Below are 25,452 nucleotides of genomic sequence, written 5' to 3'. Positions count from 1 at the left end.
CAGTGTCTCATCAGAATGATCATAAAGCCCATGAACACCTCCACCCAGAAATGAACTTCCAGTGCCTGCTGATCTAATGATTAGGTTGGTCTCAACAATCAATCCTTAAGACACTGCTAAAAGCAGTAGGAGGCTACAGAGTGTGAGCAAACCTTCTTTCATGTAGATCTGCTTTGCCATCAGCAGTGGAGAGGCGTTCTGACTCAGGGCTGTTCACACGGCGGTATCTTAGGGAGCGCACTTGTGCGGTAGGGGACTCCGGAGGCACTCGGACAGGGGAACTGGGGCAGACGCCATTTCTCTGCTCCTCTTCCACCATGCACTGAGTCTGTAGGGGGTAAACACAGAGAACCTCAAAATTTGACCAAAGACATTGATTTCCCATCCTTCATTGTTGCTCTGTGCTTTCTTCCAGGATACAGTTTCAGCTTCATTTTCGCAATCTACACAAACAATGTTTGAAGGAATGCAAGGGCCCACACGCCCTGGCAATTATTTAATATTAAAACAAGGTATGGATTTTAAATTAATTCAGATATTTAAACGTCTTTAAAAGGTGGCCTTTGCATTTCAATTACCCTGAATAGTTGATCCAAAGGAGTTATTATGGACTAACCTACTGCATAAACAAACCTAACTGCTTATCCAAGATGTCTAAGAGCCCTTGTTCGTCAATATTCGTCTATGCAGGGTCCATGCATTATATTGCAATGTACACACTTTTACTTCTGACGAACTTGATATGACTAAGTCATCTCCTAATTCCCACGGTGGTTTGGGTTTTTTTTGGTTTTGTTTGTTTGTTTGTTTTTTTAAATCTTGGTCTTTTAGACTTTTAGGTCCTCCAGGACATATACTCAACCACAACATCTGTAAGAGCTTTCTACAGACCAAAGGTCATGCAGGGACCTGAACATGCTCAAGGATACTCGTGAGCATTGAGTGTTCATACTCCACCAGTACATATTTTCTGTTTTCATATGGCCTTAGTGAATTTGATTTTTTTTTAATTTAGCAGCAGACAAAGGAGCAAAAGTAGGTGACTGTAACACAGCTGCCTTCTGCCTTCCACTGTGCTGCTTCCCTTTGGAAGAGAAGACCTGCTTAGGCAAAAGCATAGAGGCAGAATGGTCCAAGGGCTACAGCAGCAGTCTAGGATTTGCATTCAACGCTGTTGTGCGCCAGCCATGCAACATCAGCTGCTACACACTGCCTCTGTGTAGGGATGTGCATTGAGGTGCCAGTGCAAGTTCCTAGTATGGAGAGTGTTCACCCTTCTCTGCAGCATGCCCTACATCCGCTTGTCCTCTATTAATGCCAAGGCTCTGAATGTAAGCAGGCTTCTCAGTAAAATGCTGCTGATCAAGACAGTTGCCTTTGTGTGTGCACTGTGTATATGGTAAGTCAGTCAGTGTCCATAAATTAGCAGATCTAAACCATCCAGGCTAGGTTTGGAATGCATATCTAAGGAGCCTTTGCAGCTAGGGAGAGAGGAGAAGAACTTTCAGACATTACAGGAAAAGCAGAATAGATGGTAATAATCCATTTAATCTGTAATCCATTCAGGCCAGGAGAAGGTTAGTGACAGAGGAAGGTCAAATGTGTTTGTGAAAGGAGCAAAGTGCTGATGTAACTGCAGGGTACCAGGCAACTTGGTAAGTTTCAAGAGCAAAGAATTGGAGGAGGGTGTGGGAGAGAAGGAAGAAGCTTCTGAAAAAGCACCGAATGAGAACTTTGATCCAGTGGAGGAAGGAGAACCAGAAGCAGGATTTAGAAAGGTCAGTGACAGTAAGCAAGGAAACCGTCCTTAGCACAGAAATGGGAGAAGTGGGACAGAAGGAGATCTGAACTGTGTGAACAGAGAAATAAGGATGACCTTAGAGAGGTATTGGGGAGAAAAAAAATGGCAAGATCTACTCATCACCTAAATTCAAAGAGCAAGACAGGGAGAGCCAGAGTTACTTCTAGTGCTACAAGACTGGAAGATGAAGGATAGTGAAGTTGTGAATAGCAGAAGGGTGTTTTACACACCAGCTGCCCTTGTGGTTCTGAAAGACACAAGGGATGCCTGAGATTACAAACAGAAGTGAAGCTGTGCCCTTACAATATCAAATCTGCAGCCTCCTTTTTTTCTCCATGTGGTGACTGTGACTTAAATAAAAACTGATTCTCTCAGAGAACAGTCAGACTAAAGATAATAAGCCCCGCACAGCGGAAGGACAGGCAAGAGTCAGAATATAGATAACAACCCTCACAGAGAAAAAGGACAGACTTCTTAAGCTTTGGAGAGCATGATGCCCTGGGCTCTATTTCATAGACTGCTGTGTAGCTACAGAGCTTGTCAGAACTGAAGTGCTCATTGCCACGCTGACTAACTCCCTAAGCCCCTTTGCCAGCAAACTGACAAGAAATAGCATATGCCTTGGCAGAAGAGTCACCTGGTCATGCTGTGGATCTTGTAGAAACCTCTCCTGCCTCTAGCTGCTGTTATGACAGGGCCTGTGAATGACAGCGCTGGGTACCTAAGACATGACGTACAACTAGCATGCAGAAAGGACATTTAGGACTCCCTTGTGCACATCTCAGTCTGACTGAAGAGCATCAAGGCACCTGGTGGTTCAAAGGAACAGAAAAACACATAGGAGTTACTACGATTTTTCTGTAATACTCTTTTTTTTTTTTAATGTATGTGGTGGAAACAGAACTGTTCCACTCTACCAGGCTTTTCTTATTTCATGTGTCTTCAAATGAGAACTCTGGGAATGCACACAGTTTACCAGTAAGAGATGAAGAAGTGATTTGAACTTGGTTTATAATTCTCAGTATTGGCGAATGCCGCTGGTAATGTTCCATACAGATAACACGTTGATCCAAATTATTTGCATTGGAGAATTTTAAGCAAGTTAGATGAGATTATTTCTTGTCCATGAATAATGTTTTCTAATAAGACTAAGGATAGTGGAGATATCTACAGGGCTGAAAGAAGGGCTAACTTTTTGCCAGCAGAGACTGAAGTGAATTCTGGTCAGAACCAGAAGACTGGTAGATTTAACATGCTAGTCCACAAATGTCCATTAAAGACAGGTTTGTGAAGTGAATTCAATATGCCCTGATAATATTTTAAGTCTGATGAAAGTTTCTCTGCTATCAGATTCTGTATGTATCTGATGTCATGCCATGTGACATTCTGATTTTTAAATAAGAATTGAGATCCACAAAACAAATACTAATTTACTTACAATATGTAAATTGATCTAGTAAATAAACTAACTGGTAGATTCTCATACTTAACATTTACTATGTAATCATCATTCAGTGGGGATGCCCCCAAGAAATTAGGTAACATTTACAACAAAGGACTGAGAAACAGCTTAGGGATTATGAGGAAAACCAACTGAAGTATACACTTTATGCGAGCTAAAAAGTCCAGTATGATCTTGGAATGCTGAAGTATGAGAATATTAAGTGATAGTTTCTCTCACTCTTCACAGGGGTGAAACCATCACTAGATGCTACCCTTAGAAAGGAAAGTTAAAAAATTGGAAGAGAAAAATTAGTGATGATTCAAGATGTAGAAAAATATGGCTTACGAAGACATCTCTGATGAAATTTATTTACCCAAGAGGTTAGGACACAATAAAATTTTGGTTTATAATTTCCAAACCTGGGACATTTCTGATATTGTATCAGTTATGCAAGGACTAGAATTCCACTGCTTGAAGTATCAAGATCCTAGATAATGATATAATGATTGTACGAAAGATTCACTCTAGCATTATTGGCCCCCAAAATGTCATTGGCATAAAGATCCGATTTTTACTTGGTGAAAAAATTGTTTGTAATTTCCGACTTCCACAGGGAAATTCCACAGTGCTTTTTGTGTTGCGCTATGTAGGATACTACATCAGTGGATCCGGGTGGCTTCTAGCAGTCTATGAATCCATTGCCCTAAATCCAACAGCCACAGGAGATAAATAAATATTCTTTACTTTGCTGATGCTGATCCTGAGTTTGTTGCGATTCACATCTGTCTCTTCCCAAACTTCAGCCTCATTGAAAGCAGTGTTTGGAGCCTGACCAAGACCTTCCGCTGGCCTGCCTGACAGGATGGGAGGAGCATTCTCTTGATCACTCAGATGTTCACCCTGTAGGACATCCTCAGTGTTCTCACGAAGCAAGTCCCCAGGTACTGGAGTGACATTAACCACCCTAAGAGACAAGAGACAAGAAGAGACAAGAAGAAAGGTAAAATTATTAGTACTTAAAGAAGGAGGCCTATCACACTGCCCCACAGGAATTCCTTAGCAGCTTTTAGGGTATTACCAGGTTGAAAAAACAGGCAGTCCAGCATTATCCCAGATATGACAACCTGAAACAGAACAGGAGGATTCCACCTAACATACAGTCACAAAGACAGTGGGATGGATCACTGAAAGCATCTTGGGACCCTTGATACACAGGCTGCAAACTTCTTCAGAAGAGCCCATTGAACAACATTTAGCTTAGAATGAGTAAATGAGGCTTAATAGGCCTTATATTTTAAGATTTTATCTTCTATAATATTACTAAGGATTATTGTTATCCCTTAATGTCAGCCCCCTCAAAAGCACCAAGACAGACCAGTGAACTAAGCCTTATCAACTTTTGTTTGGACTCATTTCCATCTCTGAGCACCAAACTCTGTGTACTTTTGCACCAGCACATGAAACACCCTGTAAAGGTTGAGGAGCTGTGTTCGAGGCGTGACCAGTGCATGCACTCTGCTGTGTTCAGCTCACTATCAATCACAAACCCACCCCACAGCAAGGCAACAATTGCCTTACAGCAGGCACTCTCACAGAAGCTCCAGCCATGTGTGCCATATAATATGCAAAACATACAAGCATATGGGCTCCATCAGTCCTGGCCAAAGGTCTCCAGAAATCCCTTAATGTGTCTCCAACCCACACACTCATCCCCAACAGAAAATGTGTTTTCAGGACAGCAAGGATCTGAAACTGGGTTCTATCACCTTAGATATATGTTAATATATATAAAGTCAAATCAAGTGGTGGCTGCCATGCAGCTCCAACTTCCCAGGATCGTAATGGCCTTGAAATCTTTCAAAAATGAACTTGTTACTGAGCTTGTTTCTGAGGATGTCCATAGTCTGACTAGTGCAAATGCAATACTCACCCAAACATGGCTGCTGTTTGCCTGGTGTTTTGCTGTGGTGGAGTAGAGGTGCTAGTGGACAACAAGATATCTGTACCAGCCTTCTCCCAGTCAAAGGCTTCATTTTCAGTGATGCCTCTTTCTTTCATGCTGTTCTCGAAAACGGACATGATTAGCTGGAATAAATTTACAAAACCAATTTATGTTAAGTAGCTGAGGGTGGCTCTCACAAAAAATCTGAAGTATGAGCATGAGGACCAAGTGCAGTTTCTAATCCCCATCTTGCCTACGAAAGGTACCAAAAAATGAAAGCAAATGTCATAAAATCGTATCAGTTGTTTCTCAGGCTGGTTTTGGCTTGGTAACTGAAATATCTTTAAATCTACAAAAGAAGTGCATGCAACATTTTGACACAGATTTTATGAAATCTTGCAGTTGGCTTGTTACTCTAACTCTAAAGCCTTAACTTCAGCTCAGCTTTCCTGTAGATTAGACATATGCAGAATAGTACATTTGATATGTAGAGTTCAAGGGCTGTTGGAAGATGTAAACACAACAGGAAAACACAGTCCTAGGATGCAGACTCGTTGCAGTGTCTGGCTCAAATACAGCTTGGTCAGGAGTCCTATGATACGCTTATGCACAATGTGGCCTGCCATATTTGGCTACAGAAGAAAATAAAACTGTAAAAGGGATGATACAATTTTCTTTATAAGACGGCAGGTACAAATGCTCACGCTGACATGGTTTATGCTTGTTGCTTTCTAAGAACAGATATTCTTTAGGAAAGAATGAAACTACTGGCAACAGTGCTCCATGCAACAGTGTGTTACCCAGGGAAATCTGTCAAAGGGAAACTGAATGTTACAGGCCAACACAGCCATATGTGAGGTCCTGCATTTCTAATAAAATTATTCAGCTAAATAATGCAGAACTGAGAGGATTCAGCCTAAAGTCTATATGGAGAGAGAATATGGTGACAAATACATTTGGCTTATGGCATAGAATTAGCCATAAGTTATGAATAAAAATTACCATGAACAACCCCCCTATTTGTTTGCATTTATATTCCAGTTCTGTTTATCACCATGATCAGAAGGCCAGGAGAGTCTGCCATTTCCTACTACCTTCCACCAAACTGCAGTAAAATGCCTATTTGCAGCTTTCTGTTGAGCCGTCTTTCTCCTCCTTTTTGTGACCTAGAATCCTAGAATTAGGTGCTCCACTCCTGCAGTGGCACTACGTTTGATTAAAAGAATTCCCAGAGTTGACTGTCGGTCAGACCAAGGAACAGGTAACACCTCTCCAGAGAGTGGACATGACATAGCAGTAGTAGCAGCTTCTTTGATTTGAAAGGGATTTTACTGTTGTGACAGTTTAATATGATAGGATTGTGTTTCTGCTTGTTAGCCTCATGTCATGATGCTCCTTTTCAACTCCGATGGAAATGGGAGTTGTGCTGCTTCTGTTGGCAGGGAATTTCTTGCTCAAAACTGATGTGAGTAACTAAAGGGTTACAAATCTTGCTTTTAGTAAATGCATTTCTGGTATTTAGTAACCTTAGATGGACCTTTTCTCATGAATTTGCCTAATTACTTATTGAATACATAAGCTTTTGGACTACACCTATCTTATGGCAAAGAATGCACCAATTATATGAACTACCTTCTTTGCTCCTTCAAACCTGCCACCTGCTAATTTCATTTGGCAGTTCCTCATTTTCATATCAGAAGAAGCAGAAAACAATCATTCTCTATCCATTCACTTCTTGCCATTCTGCCTTTTATTTTAAAGATGTCACGTACATGTCAGTCCTCTCTTTTTTTCAGTGTACTGTCCTAGTCTAATTAGTCTTTCCATATCTGGATCTCTATCCTCCTTGTTACCCTTCCCTACAACTTCTCTGATTTAATCCTTTTTGAGATGCAGGAATGGAACTACACACAGTATTTAAGAGTATGCTTCACACAGATTTACATGGTAGTATAAGGATATTTTCTGTTTACCCTCTAATACTACTCTAATTATTCTTAGGATTATATTTGCTTTCTGACTGCTACTTTGGCAAGGATTACTGTCAAATGTCTTTTAGAAATTAATACCCCACATCCTCAACGACTCCTTCCAAGAACTCCATACATTTGTAGACAGATGCCCTTATAAAAGTCATACTGACTTCTGCTCATTAGATCATCCTCACCCATTTGTCCACTAATCCCAGCCTTTATCACAGTTTCTGATTCTTTGTGATTTACATATCAGTGTCAGGGACTGGTATCTTCTGAAGCCATTTAAAAATTGGTATTGCTTCTGCTGCCTTCCATTCCTTTGATACTGAAGCAGTCTGAAGTAAGAAACCACATGCTAAAACTAGAAGTTCAGCTGTCTTATTCTTAGCATTCATTCATGCTGTAAAGGATCCACTCAGTCAAAACAACTTTTGTTACTTTCTGCTATAAATTCTTCTGTAACACTTTCATTTGACCTTGGAGGCCATTCAGGATTTTACAGACCTCTACTGTATTCCCTGTAGGGTCTTTTTTCACAGGCTGAAGGATACTAGTGTCCTCAGCTGCCATTATTCTCAAGCCTTTCCATGGTCTTATTGAGCGTTCTCAGCTTTCTCTGAACCCTTTGAACCCTTTATACTTCTGATGAAAGGTCAAAGCTTTACAAGGAGGGAAGTGGAGCGGGATACGGCACAGAACAATCCCAACAACAACCACTGCTCCCAAAAGTCATGCAGAGTTACTGGATCCCGTCTAGGGATCCTCTGCAGACATAATATTATTAGGGACCAGAAGAGTTTCCACAGTCACTACAAGCCTCCCATACTGAGTTTCCTTCTGCTGGGCCCAAGAACAGCTAACTTGGCAGAGCCAGGAGGAAGATGACAAGAGATCCCTCAGTTACACAGGATGTCAGATAAGGAGCACAGCGAGAGCCTTGGCAGGAGGTGCTACAGATGCAGAGGGCTAGAACTCAAAAGATCTTTAAGTTGCAAGGGAACTCAGACGATCACCTAGTCCACCCCCTACTCAAAGTAGGGCTTACCTTCAAGTCAGATCCAGTTTCAAAGTCAGATCAACTTGTTCAATGCCCTGTCAAGTTACGTTCTGACAATCTCCAAGGATGAAGATCCCACTACTGTTTGACATCCTCGTGGTGATAACTTTTTCCCATAGAGCCAACTGCAATTTCCTTTGTTGTGGATTGCATCAATTGCATCTCATTGTTTCGCTGTGCACCTCAGAAGAGTCAAGCTCAGTCTTCCCTATAGGTAGCAGAAGGCAAAACCAGGATCCCCTTTGATCCTTCCCTTCTTAAGGTCAAAGAAACCCACTTCTTTCAGCCTCTCTTATGGCATGTGCTCTACTCCCAGTCATCTTGGTGGCTTTCCACTGGGCTCACTCCGGTTTGTATGTCTTTTTTGCACTGGACACAGCTTTCCCGATGTGATTTAACAAGTGCCTAACAGAATGGAATAATCACTTCCCTTACACTGCTGGCCATGCTCTTCCTAATACAGCCCAACATGCAGTTACTGTGTTTTGTCACAAGGACACGCTACTGTTTCATGGTCACCACTAAGACATACAGGTCTGCAGAAGCAGAGCTCCTCCCTAGCCAGTTAGTTGATCCCCAGCCTGTACTGTTTTTTCCATCTCAAGTGCAGGACTTTGTACTTGCCTTTGCTGAACCTCATGAGGTTCCTGTAAACCTGTCAAGGTCTCTCTGAGAATCAGTACTGCCCAGAACTGGCTGAGAGTGTGCTCTGTCCCCCTATCCCATCGTCCAGGTCTTTAATGAAGACACTGAACACTATTAGCTCCAGTACTGTTTCCTGAGAGATAACACTAGTGGCTAGCCACCAACTGAACTTTGCATCGCTGATCACAACCCTCTGACACCCAGCAATCCAGACAATTTGCCACCAACCTTGTGGTCCACTTATTCAAACCATCTCTTTCCAATCTGGCTACGAAGACATTATGAGAGACTGTAACGTCAAGATAGATAACATTCACTGCTCTCTCTGCATCCATAGAAGAAATCACCTCCTCACAGAAGGAGGTTTGGTCAGGTTGGTCAGGTATGCTCTGTCCTGGATAATTCCATGCTGGCTCTTCCCAGTCCCCTTCTAATCTTTCATGTACCTGGACATGCTTTCCAAAAGTAGTTATTTCATAATGAGCCCAGCATCCCTCTTCAGCAAGAATATAATGTCCACCATAGCTATGCCTGTATACACCACTCCATTAAGAATTTTTTAGTTTGTATACCATGGACCTAAGGGTAGATAGAGGCTGACCTGCCATATTTTCTTGGCAGTAACAGACCTAGCCTTTTGGTGTCTGGACAGAACACAAAAACAAGGAAAGTGATTATGAAGCATGTGCATACATGAACAATATTACCTTTTTTTTCAAAAACTTTACGAGTAACCATTTGATGGGGTTTGAGGCTAGATGAAGAAACTTCAGGGAAGGCTGAGGGAACACAGGTCATAAGGGAACATAGGAAAAGGCAGCAGATGACCAAGTAACATCTTCTCGTAAGACTTCCTTGATGCAGGAAGATATTCCAATTTCTTTCTACTGGTTGAGAATAATGCATATGTCTGTCATCCATGCATCAGGTAAAAGTTATGTACACCTAATTGTAACCTAAAAATTAAGCTCAAATCATGAAGCTACCAGAAAGGATTAACCTGCAGTACACTCAACAGCTCTATACCACATGCAGACAGGGACCTATGAAAGCAACCCATTATCACGGTGCCTGTAGTTGGCCTTACTTGGAAAAGAGCTTCCAAGTCATAGGGAAGTTGTGGTGGAAGACCAACAGTTTGGATAGGTCTCACTGGGAATTCCTCATATATAAAGGAATGTTGGCCATTCTGGAACCCTGGGAGGTAACAAGAAAGGCACAAGGCAGTATATTTCATTCAGACTAGCTGCACTGTACAGCAATCACTCCACCTCTCCAGGGTCCAGAAAGAGAAGGGAGGCAATGGCTACAGATGCAGATCAGATCCTCTTCCCCACCTACAGGGTAAGCAGACATCCATAGCACCCCAGTGAGAAGAAATACAGAATTTTCCCTTGGAAGGTTATCAGAGTCACAGGAGAATGTTTCTGAAACAGGGGCAAAGCATGGACGGGATCAGCTTTGCCCCTTTAGGGCTGTTCAGACTCCTGAGCTTTCTATTGGGCCAGATTTAACAACAGAAAGGGATAAACAATAAAGAAAATACATTGGATAAACCAAACTGCATCACAGCAATGGGAACTAGGGAACCCTCGTGGTACCTTTCCCTCCCTAGCACTGGACAAGGACTCATGACTCAGTAGATGTAGGCTGGTGAGGGCATGGCTTGTCAGGCTATAGGCCAGGTCTAGATCATGTCCCATCAGAGCATGTCAACTTCCACAAGACAATGTGCAATTCCAACTCTTTGAGTATCAAAACCACTGGTAGGACAAAGAAGAGGCCCAACATGTTTCTCTATTAAAGATGTTAATGTCCATGAGGACATAAAACTTAATTGCACATTTTGTAGTAGCATACCATATTTTGGGCTGATGCCTCACAGAATAAGAGAGAAGCAGCCAATTGTGCAGAAATTATCCATTAAACTGTCATGATACATCTTGTCAAATGCCTTCTCCTGGCCAAGGTTCAGGAAATGAATCATAGTCAATCCTGAAATACCAGGTGAAAAAGGTCCCAAAATAGTTATGGATTGTCCAGATGCTCCAGCCTTGAATTCTTCAGGGCTCATCTAGTGTCTAGGAAGATGGAACCTTTCAGCACAAACTTCAGGTGTGGCAAGTTGGTCTTGCTCAAGTTTCTAATCTGCACTATAATCCCCAACACAGTATTGAAGAATAAATATTAGGCACACCTCTTAAGTGGCAGGGGTCCCCTTTTGACAAGGGAATGCTCCTGATATGTGTTTGTAAGCCCTAGAGGGATGCCTGGGGAGAAAACACTAAGCCTACAATGGAAGACTTCCAATAACTTGGCCAGCATGAGAGAGCTCAAACTGGCACTGGTTGTCCAGTGTTGGGAGTCTTTCCCAAATGCTCTGACAATATCTGGTGTTGACTGGATCTGAAAGGAAGAGGTCCATGTACAAAGCTCTTACCTTCCCACATCTGCTCTGGATGCGTACAAGACAGACATTCTCTTACACAATCACAGGTGATGTGATCACTTATTCTTGGGTGAAATACAATTCACAATCCACCAGCTGAGGGAATCTGATGGGCTCCCAGGCAAAGGCACCCTGATTCCTATAATATTTCAGGACCAAACGTTACCATTCCTTTTCTGACACTCATTGCAAAAAGATGGATCTTTGGGGAGAGAAGTCAGCCACCTCCCCAGCCATACCTGAAACTATCCCTCTACCAGTTGGGCCTAGCATGCAACTGTAGTAGAAAAGATTTTCATGCACCTTTCTCACATCCTATCTTCACTATGCCAGGGAAAAGGCGTGTGTCTCTTGCTTTCAAATGAGTCAGAAAACCCAAAAATGTTGCTTTAATGCCCACATCCTCCTGCTGTGAAAGTGCTAAAAGTTTGATCCTAACCATCAACCAATACTGACAATGATCCATTAAAGGGACAGGCCTGATGTCGGAGGCTGTGAGCCCAAGAAGTGCAAAACCACAAGGTGGAAGTAAGATCCATCACGTGACAGCCCAACTCTATTTTATTCTACCATCATTTTCTTCACCTATGCCTAGGCAAAGCTTGTGCCATCTATCCATCAGAGATTAGCGGCCTCCAGTCACACTTAGTCTTCAGTCACAGCCTGGTATCCCTCTCTTCTGACATGATCTCAGGGGCCCAGAACTGTGATAAAATTGCCACTCAATATGAAGTGTGCTTAGGAGGATCTAAAATGGCAAGGGAAGGCAGAAGACAACTGACGAACACTTTTGGATGGCTTGGCCTTGGGGCATAGATGTCAATAGTTAAGACACTTCCCATGGATCTAGAGCCACCGTCTGTGACCAACTATGATCTTGGCAACCTTCACCGCCATGGGGAGTAGGTCCAGGAAGAACAGGCTCACCATCCCATCAGCTTCTGGGCCCAGGTAAGGTCACTGGCTAAGTAAGAGTGAACCGGCTGCAGACACACAATCCCCTTTTTCCCCCAAGGCAGGTGACTACTTGGATGCTGCAGAGCGTCAGCTGTAGGCCTGAGTGTTAGCAATGTTATTTTCATGTGTTAAGGAGGATTATGATCTTCCCAGTCAGAGGTGGTAGGGGAAAAGACAGTAGTGTGATTACTTAATTGAGGCAAACAAGAGATAATCATGGTGGCTAACAAGTGCAAAAAAGAAAAAAACAATCACATAGGGTCAAGGATGTGAGTAGGAGAATTGCAAAACTAGGAGACAGAGAGGAGCGAATTCACACAAAGACAGAAAAAGCCATAAGCCAGGCTAGGGGGTGGATGGAGAGAGAGAGAGAGAGAGAGAGAGAGAGAGAGAGAGAAATACGGCTCTGAGTAGTGGGAGAGGACTGGTTTTTTTTTGGTTGGGTTTTTTCGCCTTTTTTTTTTTTTTAAAAACAACAATATGGAGAAGGAAGGATGGGGAGAGGGAGAAGTCATGGGGTCACTGAGATGAAGTATCTGCATTGCCTTCCACCCCTAAAACTTTTTTCTTGTGACAGTGATAAAACAAGTCTGAAGACAGCAGACGCAGTTGCTTTTCCTTCATGCAACAGTTAAGGTGTGCTGCACAATGGTGGTGAGGGCTACAGGTGTACTTCACCCCTCTCCCTTTCCCATCCTTCACACTAGCATATCTGCCTAGATGGACAATCCCAGATGATGATGGTGGCAGAGCTGAAGAAAAAGATTGCAAACTTCAGGGCATTGACCACTTGGAGCAAGGAGGACAGCAGCAGTGGCCAGTCCCCTATTTTCTGTCCACATTTACAAATGAGCAAGAAAGGAGGGGCTGACGCAGTATGGCTCTTCTTACATTCATGTCTGGCCTCTTTCTAAAGCCAAAAGCATCCTATGATATCCAGCATCCTGCAAAGCCAGAAGACATACATCAGGAGAAGTTAGAGAGATAATACATCAGAATTCAGACAGTGAGGGAGGAGGGAGCAGTTGGAATGATCTTATTATCGTATGCTCACATGCAGCGTTTATGCATCATTCCCCACTTCAAAATGATGGAGGTGGGAGAGGAAGGATTTTACCAAAACTTCATGCTACTGCAAAAGAAGCCAAAGCTTTACTTGGTATATGGAGATGGGAGCAATCAAAACTGCGTTATCAGTGGATAAAACAGATAGAATATTAGAAAGTCTTAGGAATGGAACAGAACATTGTAACTGCAGTTTATCACTTCATGGGCTACATAGATCTTGAACATGCAATGCTGGCAAGTCCTCACCTCACAAAGGTACAATTGGACAAGGTTCAGAGGAGGACACAAACCAAAGGTCCGGAAAGGTTTCCTTCTGGGCAAAAAGCAAGTAAGTAGACTAGGATCCTTCAGTCTGCGCAAAAGAGTAACTGAAGAGCAATGCCATGGAGGTCTGTAAGATTCTGTGTGTCTGGGAAGCGACAGAGGGACTAGGACCAGCGTTCACAGTTATGTCCAAGATATAACAGGAATTAAATAAGGCTGGCAGGTGGCAAGTTTAGAACAAACAGAAGAAAGTAGTTCTTCTCACAGCAAGCATTTAAGTTGTGGTGCCTGCCTGTCACATGATGGATGCTAAAGGTTTACATGAATTCAGGAGGAGACTGGACAAGTTATGGAAGACAAATTCATTGAGGGCTATGAAATACAGAGACATTTTTGGTTTAGGAGATTCTTGAGCCTCAAGAATCCTCGATCCTCAAGCTTTGAGAGTTTTCTGGGGAAATGTCACTGAATGCTCATTCTTTTAGAATCCTCCCACAGACAAGACTGTTGGAGACATGCTACTAGGGCAGACAAACCTTTTCTCCAGCCCAGTGAGGCTGCCCTTTCATCATAATTTCTCTCAAAGAGGAGAACTCGGAGGTTGACTAGAGCTGGGTAGCTGCATGAAACACCAAACCTGTCCAGCTACAGGACAGCATTCAGAGTCATAATCCTCACCTGCTGATTAGCATACATCTTAAATTGAAATATATTAAAGAGCTAGGAAGGGAAATGGTGAACTGTAACTTCAAATTATATTCATATATGTTTTATTCTGTTTCCTTACTTCTAATCTTGTCATTCCAATTTTTAAATAAACCATGACTTTATATATTAGTAGACATACTTCCCCAATTTCCTTAATTTTCCTGAGGATCTGGTACTGGTGACAAATTCAGATGCCATTTGATATACTTTTTAATCTTTCACAGTAATAAATCCAGATAAATCAATATAAAGACATCTCTGGAGCTGAGATGTTTGGAGAATTTGCTGGCTGGAATAGGCCTCCAAGTCAAGCTAGAAGAATCAGTGTTTGGTGGCAAGCTGCAGGTGCCAGACTTTTGTGGGGAGTTCCCTTTTGGAGGCTTCTTCCCAGAGCTGCACCTGCAAGAAACTGAAGGCAAAGAGGCAATTCACAGCTTCAGACAAATCTGCTACTGTGAAAGAGCTGTTTGTGACTTGTACTGCACTAAAATTGTCTGGAAACATCTTCTTCCATTTCCATCTCAAGGATGGCTTTTCAGTACTGTTAGGACACAATTATTTTAAATTGGAATAGAATATAGGAGCATGTAGGTTTAAAAGGAGCTTTGGAGATCTCTAATCCAACCACCTGCTCAAACCAGGACTAATTGCAAAGTCAGATCAGGTTCCTCATCCAGTCAACTTTTGGAAATCCCCAAGGATGGAAATTCCACAGCTTCTTTAGTTACCTGTTCCATACTTAAGAACCCTCATTCTGATTTCCGCCCCTCCCTAGACTTAGTCACAATTTCCCTTGCTGCCTCTGAGAAAAGTCTGCCTCTATTCTCCCCAAAACCATCCTTGAAGCAGTAGAAGACAGCAATCAGATCCTCTCTTTGACTTTTCTTCTCCAGGCTAAACAAATCCTGCTCAGTCAGCATCTCCTCAGTCTACCTCCATCCCTCTATAGCCCTCCATCTTAGTGGCAAATGTTATTTTTCCACTGTACTATCCAGAAAGTATTTGCCTTTTTTTTTTTCCTTTTTAAAAAAGTTGTGGTTGCTATGCTGCAACATGTACGTGGCTAAAATACAAAAGCACTGTTGGAGAGAGTTTGCTGGAACACCCTCCTACCATTTTCCCACTCATTTGATGCACTATCAACAGGAGCAGGCACAGATCTGCTAATAAAATGTTGTTTTCATCACTCTGGCTTTAATGTACAGAGAAAACCACTGCGATAAAAAAGGGACACAGAATCAAGGTTGTCTCAGTTATATTGTGTTAGTTGAGCTACGGTAACTGATCACATATATGCTGATAGCAAACAGTGAATGGGAGAAAAAAAAATGTTAAGATGAATATTAAAGAAAGAGATAATAATAGCTAAGGCCCATATGAGTCTGCAGGAAAACAAAGGGGTTGGTGTGCACTGTTGAGCTGTTGGCATAGGCTCTTTGCAGACTTTGGCAAGCTGTGCTAAAATTCCGTCACATTTGGAGTATCTCAAAACTTCTGTGTTTTAATGAAAGCCAAAAGTACTCTGTTGCTGGGAAGAGCTTTCTGGTCTGGAGTACAAGATTATTTTGGACAAGGTGGTACAAGGAGAAAAAAACTTTTGAGATGTTGAAGAACTGTACAGTCCAACCTTTTCCTCCTGGTCCTAGGAAAGGTATTCCTCAGCCAGATATGAACAAGTGCATGGAAATGTTAGAAAATCCAGATGCCAATCCAGAGTGCCATGCATCAGACTGGTAACAAAGAACGGCTCCTACCTGATAGTCTGGCTTGGTGAAGTAGTCTAGGCTTGCAATATGATCCAGAAAAAGGTGGAACTCTGAAGGCATGTGTTTTAGCAGCATTCGGTGCTCGTACTTTTCTTTTATCATGCCAACCTGCTCCTGGAAAAAAGAAAATATCTCAGAGGCAAGAATCTCTTCTATTGCTTCATATTCATACAGTCTTATCATTCCTGAATACCATCTAGTCTTGTCATTCCTGGAACGTGGCCTCTTCTTAGACCTGGCACTGTGCTGTCCCTAGCAAAGTGAGGTTGATCACTGCAGGCAAAGGTCAAAGGGGAATCCTGAGTTGGAAACACTCTTCAGAAGCTGTCCCTTTAGCAGAGCTTTCTGCACAGGTGACCTATTTCTTTCCAGGATTTTATTCTCTAGCACAAAGTATTTCCACGACAACATGAACAGTTAGCTTTATCCTGTTTAACCTTCCAGTTGCAATTCTCATTTGGCTTGTTTGGCATGGCAAAGCATTATCCTCCCACCTTTCTAAAGGCTCTGTTTATTTGTCAAAAGGACAGCTCAGCCTTTTCACTTTTGTTGTTTGCTTTGCAAGAACAAAGTCAAAGTTGCTTGATCAAATATGATTAACAACATGCATAAGAAAACGTCTAGCTATTCCAAATAAGACAAGCTCCACGCTGTGTGTCTGAACACACAAAAGCAGGTTAGCATCTTGCAGCAAGATCTGATGAAAAGCAGGCTCTGGCTTTACTTCAGCAAAAAGCTGCACTGAGCTGCAGGAGGAATAATAAGAGTCATAATAATAAAAATGTAGCACCCTATCCCAGGCACAGACACTAGGTTTCCTACCTTATCTTTGATCTTTCGCCATGGAAGCTGACCAACCGCAAACTCCACCAACATATAAAAGAGGGACCACAGATCATCATGCCTACCCATCTCCTGGAGAAAAGAGAGACGAAGACTGAGGAGCAAAGTTCCATGCTGCTCAGTAGTCCAGCTGTGCTCTCCAGATGAGCTACCACATTTTAAAAAGCAGGAAGAGAAGTCATACTTCCCATTCAATGATTAAAGAAGCCAGGTTAAAGACTACAGATGCAAAATCAAACATTTATTAAACTTGGCAACGTCAATACAGTCACCCTGAATAAGCTGTTTTGTTTTCCTTTTTGTGAATATATTAGGAAATAGTTTTTTACCTATACAACAAAGAACAAGTTTTCTATCGTACTCTCCCTCACTGAGTATACAGGAGTGGAATATTTGTTAATGGGATGTGGAATTACCTAGATTAAGAAAACCAAACTGTGTGTAGAAAGTCTTTTCTATTATTATTTTTAAGCTAAATATCATTCAAACTCTTTTCAAAAGACAGCATTTACTCAAGGGCTTTTGCAAAACATTCATCATCAAGCACCACAACAATTTACAGATTTATAACATTTCCACATACCACTTTCCTCCTGGCCTAGCAAATGGGAAATTGAAACATGCAGATTAAGGCTGAAATTGTCAAAGCACAATTTTTTGAAGTAATTTTTGGTGCTCAACATCCAATGTCTAGAACATTATTTCTCAGAATAGCATGTATTATACAGCAATTTTTGTGCCTAAATATACATTCAGCTGATGCCAGCTACAACTGGCACTATTCAGCTCTTCCAAAAATTATACCTCAGGTTTCTCAGTGTCTCCCAGGAAACAGAATGAATTCATGATGGCATTCAACTGCCCTCCCCACATCACACTTCCCACCTTTTGCAGACAATAACTTCTTTCCCTAAAAGAACTTGAAACTTCCTCATATGCCACAGGTCATCCTACAGACTCATCCCAAATAAGGCCAGAAACCTGGAGGTAATGCAGGAGGGCTGATAGTTTCCATCTGGCAAGCACTTAGCAGCAGAACCAGAGGATGTGGTTTACTGTCTACACAGGAACATTACTGAAGTAGGACAAATGAGTGTTTTGAGAAAAATGTTGGATGAGACTTCTGGAAGCGTTTAGAATGAAACAGGCCAGACACTATGTAAATAATGGCTCTTTTCAGGGAAAAATATACCTAGCTTTCACTAGGTGGCTCTTCACCTGACAGCATGATGTTAATAGTAAAAATTCCAGGTGGAGAATGGATCTGGGGACCTGGCAATTGGTAATTCACAGCCAAGTTCTGCTAGAAACTAGCAGCAAGCAGCCTGGCACCTGATTTCACTTTAGCATTTTTTTTTTTTCCTCTTAAAAAGTGTCTGATAATGCAATAATTACAATTATTAAGGCTGCCAACTAGAGAGGATCCAATAGCTGAATCATAATTTTGATCTTACAGTCAACAGCTTTGACCACCTAATGGAATTCATCTGGTATACTAACTTCTGTAGGTGACAAACCAGAACTCGCACCTCTTACTCCTCTGCTCCTGAGAACAGGTTTCTGAAGAAATAACCTTGCTGTTAACTCCTTATAACCTAAAAATACTCACTCGGTTTTTGTGTGCATTCACCGAAGCATAGCGGACCGTTCCTCGAAAACCAGCAACATTGCGAGGCTGAAGGGAGACAATGGAAAATCTCAGAGACAGAGCAGATTTCTAAATCCCTTGTGCAGCTAACTCCTGAGAACTTCTCGTCTATACTGTTATTTCATATGTACCCAAGGGATACAAAGCTTTTACTGCCTTCATCTGCTCTAGCAGCCAGCTAAACAGACAGCATTCTCCAATTCTGCATTTATAGAAAAGCGTATTTTACAGAGAGGGCAAGGTGGTTACAGTGATAGGTTAGAATAGTAATAGTCTAGGCATGGAGCTAAGAACATTATCCAAGATCATATTTTCCTTTTTAAACTCCAGGTCAAGGGAAAAGCTAGTAAAGAAGCGCAAGTGCAAAACTGAGTCATGAATAACATAAGCTAAGCAAAGCCTGAGGGCAGCCTGGTCAGGACAAGAACGGGGATCCCCTACTCTGACACAGGGCAGATGACCATACATGTTTGCTGACACTGCTTATCAAGAACCTCTGTAAGACTTAAACAAATTAAGAACCTCTGACTTTCAGAGTTCTTGTTTTTTTCCCCAGATACTTCCCAGTATATCCTAAACCATGTATCTTTATTTTCTGTTCCTCTGATTCTCTTGTTTTTCGCATCCTTGGGAAGTGAAGGCTTGATAACAGTGGCCTTGGGAAGAAGGCAGTCTTCCCGTGACTCTTCCTTCGAGCCGGAGGCTTTCTCTGTTCTGGGGGCTGAGCAACACTTCCAACTCTTTCCACTGCTGCCTCCACAAGAACATTAGACCATGTGAGTTCACTTACTGAATATGTAATTGTTCTGAAAAAATTGCATTTAAATAATGATGTCCACCAAATCCTTTCAGCTTAGCTAGAAGCACCAGAGTTAACAGCAGTTTTCAAAATTCGTGTGGCAAAACCAGGTTCAGGCCCAGACATCTTCCATCATAAGGCTAAGCTTGGGCAAAGAACTAAACATACTCATAATTAAGATCCCACTCTTGCAGAAATTTGAGCACATTAATAACAACTTTAATTGGGCAACTTTTCCCAGTTAGGTCAGTTGATTCATGTTTGTTCTTTCAGCTGTGCCCATGCTTTCAGAACTAAGCCTAAAACTCTGTACTTTTATTCTAGGGCACCCTTCTGTCAGTTTAAATGCATATAATTCAGTTGCTTCCTTTTGGGTGCAGGAAAGTTGCTCTGAGTTTCAACACTCTCAGAAAGAATAAAAGTTCAAATGTTTTTTAAACAAGTTTACCAACACTGTGCCACTAACACACACTTGAATGGTGTATAATGCAGCTCTTAAGTTATAGTGACTCCAAGCCACAAAAGCTACAAGTCTATCTTACAACTCCTTTATGTTAATCAAATAGTCCCCAAGGAGAACCCGTATGCATATCCCATGCGCTTAATGCAGCATTTAATGTTGCAGTACACCAGCTTGAGCTATATGCTCCTTATTTAGCAGCAGGTAATAGTCGAGATTACATTCATGATCGTGAACCTCATTCTTCCCGGAGCATAAACTCAGGATTCCCACTGACAAATGACTGCAAAATATTTTTCAGAATTCCAGTGTTGTGAGTTCCTGAAAAGCAGAATAGTGTCCACTGGAATACATCTGTTGGAATCAGCCATCACCATAAATGGCCTCTACATATTGAAAAGCAAGAGGACATTCCTCTTTTCCGTTATGAGTGGAAGCTAGTGTGTTTGGATACTTTTCATGAGCCATAAAATAAGAGCATATTGTGAACAATTCTAGTGTGTAACTCGTCATGTTTTCAGAACAAATATTGTTCAACTTTTGCAGTCCATGGGAGTTTGTTCTTTCTGTACTTCAATGTCTTCAGTTATCAACTGTGTATGTACTGAACCAAGTATCACATGTGCTGGTTTCAGTATGGTTGGCAATGTCTCTGAAAATCTTTTTAGATCAATACTTACTATTTCTGGCAGACAGGCTATCTTTGCAGTCTTTAATTAGATCTATTCTGAAACCAGCGCTAGGCAGTTTACAAATGTATTCCCCTCCTCTTTCAGAAGCAAACCAAAAGCCCAGCCATCTTTTAACTGTGCATCTGTCACACAGTCAACATGAAACAGTTCACCAAACCAGTCCTACAGCTCAACCTGAAGGGCTCTCTCTCCAGTCCTTTCTCATGTGGTACCTCTGCGAAGGGAGAGCACTGCAACTGAGCATGACTTTGCAATTGTTTTGACAGGATGTTTAGAGCTTTGAACAAAATAGGCAGATGCTAACTGTGTTAACAGCATCTTTTTCTCATAAAGGTTTCACCTCTTTTAACCATATTTGACTGCCCTGCCAGTCACAAGGCAATTAGTCATGCCTTTTGACTTTGTCACTGATCACTGCAATCAAATATTTCCATGGCTGTGGAGATACCTTGTTTTTCATCCAAACAAACAGTATTTATTGTAGCACATGCAGTATACCCAACCGTTATTGACTTTTCTTCTGAATTCATCAACATTAATTTTCCAGATGATTTCTTTACACACCTAATTTCTTCCAGTTTATAAATTTCATCCCACCACTGCATTGCCCAGCAGTGGAAAAGAGCCTGGATAAATCATCCTTGCTGTCCACACCGGTCCTCATTTGACACAGAACTGAAATTGTAACAGTTAGGAGCTTCAAACTGTGGAATCATATATAACCCAACTGATTTGAATCCCCAAAATGATAAGAAGGTAATAAGCTACCAAGCTGAAATACAATTTTAAACCTTGCATGATTTATTTTTTAATTTTTCCGTATCAGTATTACTGTAAAAAGGGTAAAGTATATCTCTTCCTACATTCAGACTGTGTCTAGCACAAAGTTAAAATAATTTATTACACAGAGCTGTCAGGGAGATGATAGAGAGATGAAGTATATTGCATTGTGTTAGAAGCTTGGTTTAAAATGAGTTTTAGCTTGGGAGAATGTGTTAGATCACTACCACAGAGCAAAAATTATACTCTGTGTGCCTTTCACTATATTAGCAATGTACACTACCTCACAGAATTAGGTAACAAAATCCTGTATGAAGTGGATGCATTGTTCCAAACTGTGCTCTTTTGCTCCCATCAGCTTTTCATTATTCTCCAGTTCAGACACTCATGATCATTTATATTTTAAGTGCCAACAGTGTCTCCCTTATGATTCACATGAAGTCTGTCTTTCCTGTATATGCTCCATTTATTTCAGGAGTGCTCGTATTTCCTCATTAATCTGAATCCCTGCTCCTTACACCACATTCATACATAGAGATTAAAACTTTTCCTCTTGCCTCACTGGTCCCCAGATTGGTATTTTCAATGTCCCAGTTTCCAGCTTCCTTCCTAAAAACTTATATTTGGATTCCTCCTGCCGTTTCTTATGCCTGTGGTACTCTCATGGAACATGACTGCTGGTTCCTCCCCAACTTTCTGGAAGCCTGTGGAAACACCTCATGAGATCTACCACCTTTGCCCCTGGCAGGCCTGCTGTCATCTAGGATCATTAACCCACTTCTCCTGGAACAGGAAAAGGATTTCCAGCAGTAAGAAAATGAAAAGAAAGTTAGCGCAGATCGAAGAGAAGGTGGTAAGGGAAGAGAGGAAATGCCACAGATCATGGGAAGCACTTGGAAATATATCTTGGATTGAAATGACTTGTTGGAAAAGTTGTGATAAGAAGGAAAGGTGAAAGGAAGCTTTAACTGAACTAAAAGGAAGTATCTCTGTGATTTCTAGGAATCTCCTGCTTCCATCAGTTAGGCTCATGGGAGAGATGCAGGGATATGCATCTCCACCTCTTCTGTGGAGACAAATTCTGCACCTCCTATATGCGTTTTGACTTGCTAATTTAAACAGCAAGACTTTGTAGAATCATTAATGACAGCAGCATATTTTATCCCAATGGGGAGTCAGAAATGAATAGAGGAAGCTGGAGTCAAAAATGTAAGATAAGAGAACTCCCCTCCCCTTGCCTCAAAGCGACAAAAATCACAGTCTCTGGCACCACCCAAATGTCTGCCAGCCCCTGAGGCAGAATCCCAAGTGTTCTAGGCCTCTGCATCACATTTAGGTAGTTGTCACGATCCTGCTGAAAAACAAACATATCATGAGGGAAAAAAAGAAAAACAGGTGTAATTCGGACTTCCATATATAACAAAAGCACAAAACAAAATGAAAACCCAGAAGCATGGTGATGGCTCACTCACAACTCATAGCAGAGATGGTTACGAGCAGCGGATGGGAAGCCAACGCATCAAACACAGCCTCAAAAGAAGAGCCCAAAAGAACTGTAAAACAAAGAGAAACCCAAAGAAAAACATGATAAAAACCAACAAAATGAGAAAAAAATTAAACAGAAATTAATTAAAAAACAATTCAATATTGTATCCCTCCAGAAACCTGGGAACCTTGTTTAGCTGTTGCCATCTCCCAGCATCCTTCTCAGAGCTGTTGGCCCACGTTGTATTTAGTTTCATTTAGACACAAAGTGTTGGGTGAGCCTGCGTGGTTTGTGAGTGCTCTGTAAAGTGGTGAGAGGGGTCCCTCTAGAGACTAACTTCCCCCTGCTCACATATCACACTAATAGTATAAAAAACAAAAGTTGAGAGCAGGGATGCATACAGCCTAACCACAGGTCAGTTGTATGGTTCTACCGTAATTTTCCTTCCTAAAATTATCTGATACCTACACCTCCCTTCCTCCCCTAATCAAACTGATCTAATAACCAGCAAGGGGATTTCCTCTTTCTCATCTCTTGCCCTTTTCGCCCAGAGCAAGTTCTAACATTAGCACATAAGTTTCTAAAAATGAACAAAGATGTCCCCTTCCCCATTTGAATTGTCATGGGTTCCCACCCAAGATATTTGGCTTTTTCTGCAACCACCACCTTGCTTTCTCAGCAGCAATTTCCATGCAATCACTGGCTTGCCAACTTTACAAGCTTCATAGCTGCCAACTTCAGGCATCTTCCCCTTCCCTGATGATTGCTGCAGCGCTCCACCTAGAAATAGCGGGGTCTTTGCTGTCCATGGTGGGATGCAGCATGGTGGTTTGAAAGAGAGCAGAATGAAAGTCAGTGCTGCTTTTAGGCCATGTGAGCAGTCACTGTATCTTAAGATGTGAATTGCACAGTATGGAAACATGAGGGCCACACTGATCAGAGGCAAGAGCTAATATTATAATATATTATATAACCTTAAAACTCAATTCAGTAAACTGAGGAAAGACCTCAGCTGAGAGATACTTATTCCAGCAGAAATCAACTAATCAAAAGCAATCAACCCAATGGAGTTTATTTGAGTCTCAGTATTCCTCTTCCCTAAAACGTGCAAGTTCTAAGAATTCCATAGATTTTGCACGAAATTTAGTTTTGAGAAGGTTACTTAATAGTCCTCTACTATTCTTTCCAAAGCAAAAGACCAGGACATGAGTTAAAATGCAATCTTTCCTTCTTTACTTTAGAAGAATTCAAAATTTCCAATGGATTTTAACCAGAAAAGACCAAGGTAATAATTTTGTCTTTCTGAATAGCATGCGCCAACCATTTCCTCATGCGATTCCTGCAGCAGAACTTGTGCTGGAGATGAGGATGCCCTTCTCACATTAAAAACTGTGCTAAGAATGAGCATTTTTTTTAAATCAAAAGCTTATTCCAGCTCTAATCCTATTATTCAATTATCATTCAATTTTTAAGAAGAGAATTTTGGCCTCAGAGCTGCATTTGTTTCTTACATGCATGGTCCCATAGGGGAACAAGCAGCACAGAATATCCCCGTGGAAAGCATGGGGAGTGCCAAGTAAGGTAAGTTTTTCATGCACTGTAACACAGAGCAGGGGAACCACTGAAATGGAAATGTTTTGGAGAGTGTTGTAGAGTGTTAGTCACATCTCATTTGGCATTTACAGCTCATAATGCTTTCCTGGAGTCGGATGGAGAAGACGGTCCTTTTCTACCAAAAGGAAGAAGACAAAAGACAGTCGTGGCAATCACTGAGATGCAGCAGAACTAAGTTCAAATCTCTCTACCCCTTGGACAGACATGAAAACCACACCTCCCTCCTTCCAGAGTACACCCTCACTCCTAAGCCACAGGGTGCTTTGAGATGCAAGTCTAAGAACATCCACGTTGGAAAGGATCCCTTTTGCACAGAATAATTGAATATTTATTACCAAGAGAGAAAAAGTGTATGACAGGCACTCTGTAACCTGGCAGGACTTACCTGATGGACGGGAGACTTGACCTGCAATCCAGCTCAATATTCACTTGACCAGGGAGTGAAGCCCCTGTTCCCTCACCACCGGACACAGTAATAGTTTCCTGTTTCTCTCTCTGTAGTCCAGTGGGAAGAATAATCAGAGCTTCAAGTGGAACAGCATTGACCAGAAGGAATAACACATTCAGACGTACCATATCCCCCCTGCAGCTTGGCAGTAAAGGCACTCGGAAATGGAAAATGGGATGTCAGGTCCCTGCAGACATATATGAGATTTGAGCCTGAGTTGTCCTTCCTTTTCCCTCACCCCTGTAGCACAAGAGCTCTAACCAGAGAGCTGCTACATAAAATAAAACTACCAACAATCTGATGTAGATGATCTCCGGTCACCCTCACTGAACCAGGGCTTCCAGGGGAGGAAAGCGGAGAAACAGCTGGTTATAACAAGATACAAGAGTCCCTGCTTGCTAATAGATTTTCAAATCCATCAGCTAGTCTGCTTTTCATACATTTAATTTCAACTGCACTAGCTTTCTGTAATTGTAATGTTTTAAACCAGACCATAAACTCCCTTTCTCAAGTCCAGATATGCTACTCCAACAATGAAAGTAACACTGAGAACCTTTATGTAATTTTCACGATGATCTGTTTTATAACTAACCCATTCCCACAGA

The 25,452-nt window shown here is 41.7% G+C and overlaps 1 protein-coding gene across 2 annotated transcripts in view; it reads right to left on the bottom strand.

The window, feature by feature from the left end:
• TTBK1 (tau tubulin kinase 1) overlaps window positions 1–25,452 on the bottom strand; it is a 114,605-nt gene that overhangs the window by 42,173 nt on the left and 46,980 nt on the right. Inside the window, exons 1-7 of one of the 2 annotated variants that reach the window (XM_075147400.1) lie at window positions 22,772–24,053; window positions 18,530–18,595; window positions 16,900–16,992; window positions 16,066–16,191; window positions 5,176–5,330; window positions 3,990–4,209; window positions 153–328 (exon numbers count right to left, since the gene is read on the bottom strand). In XM_075147400.1, coding sequence (XP_075003501.1) covers window positions 153–328; window positions 3,990–4,209; window positions 5,176–5,330; window positions 16,066–16,191; window positions 16,900–16,989 — 767 coding nt within the window. In that variant the 5' untranslated portion in view covers window positions 16,990–16,992; window positions 18,530–18,595; window positions 22,772–24,053. Of the gene's footprint in view, window positions 1–152; window positions 329–3,989; window positions 4,210–5,175; window positions 5,331–16,065; window positions 16,192–16,899; window positions 16,993–18,529; window positions 18,596–22,771; window positions 24,054–25,452 lie in introns of those variants that run through there. The other variant, XM_075147399.1, reaches the window with a different exon arrangement.

Source organism: Calonectris borealis, chromosome 3, assembly GCF_964195595.1.
Source record: "Calonectris borealis chromosome 3, bCalBor7.hap1.2, whole genome shotgun sequence".
Classification (NCBI taxonomy): domain Eukaryota; kingdom Metazoa; phylum Chordata; class Aves; order Procellariiformes; family Procellariidae; genus Calonectris; species Calonectris borealis.
The sequence above is the reverse complement of the archived record's forward strand: the minus strand, read 5'-3'. Positions and strand labels throughout refer to the sequence as shown.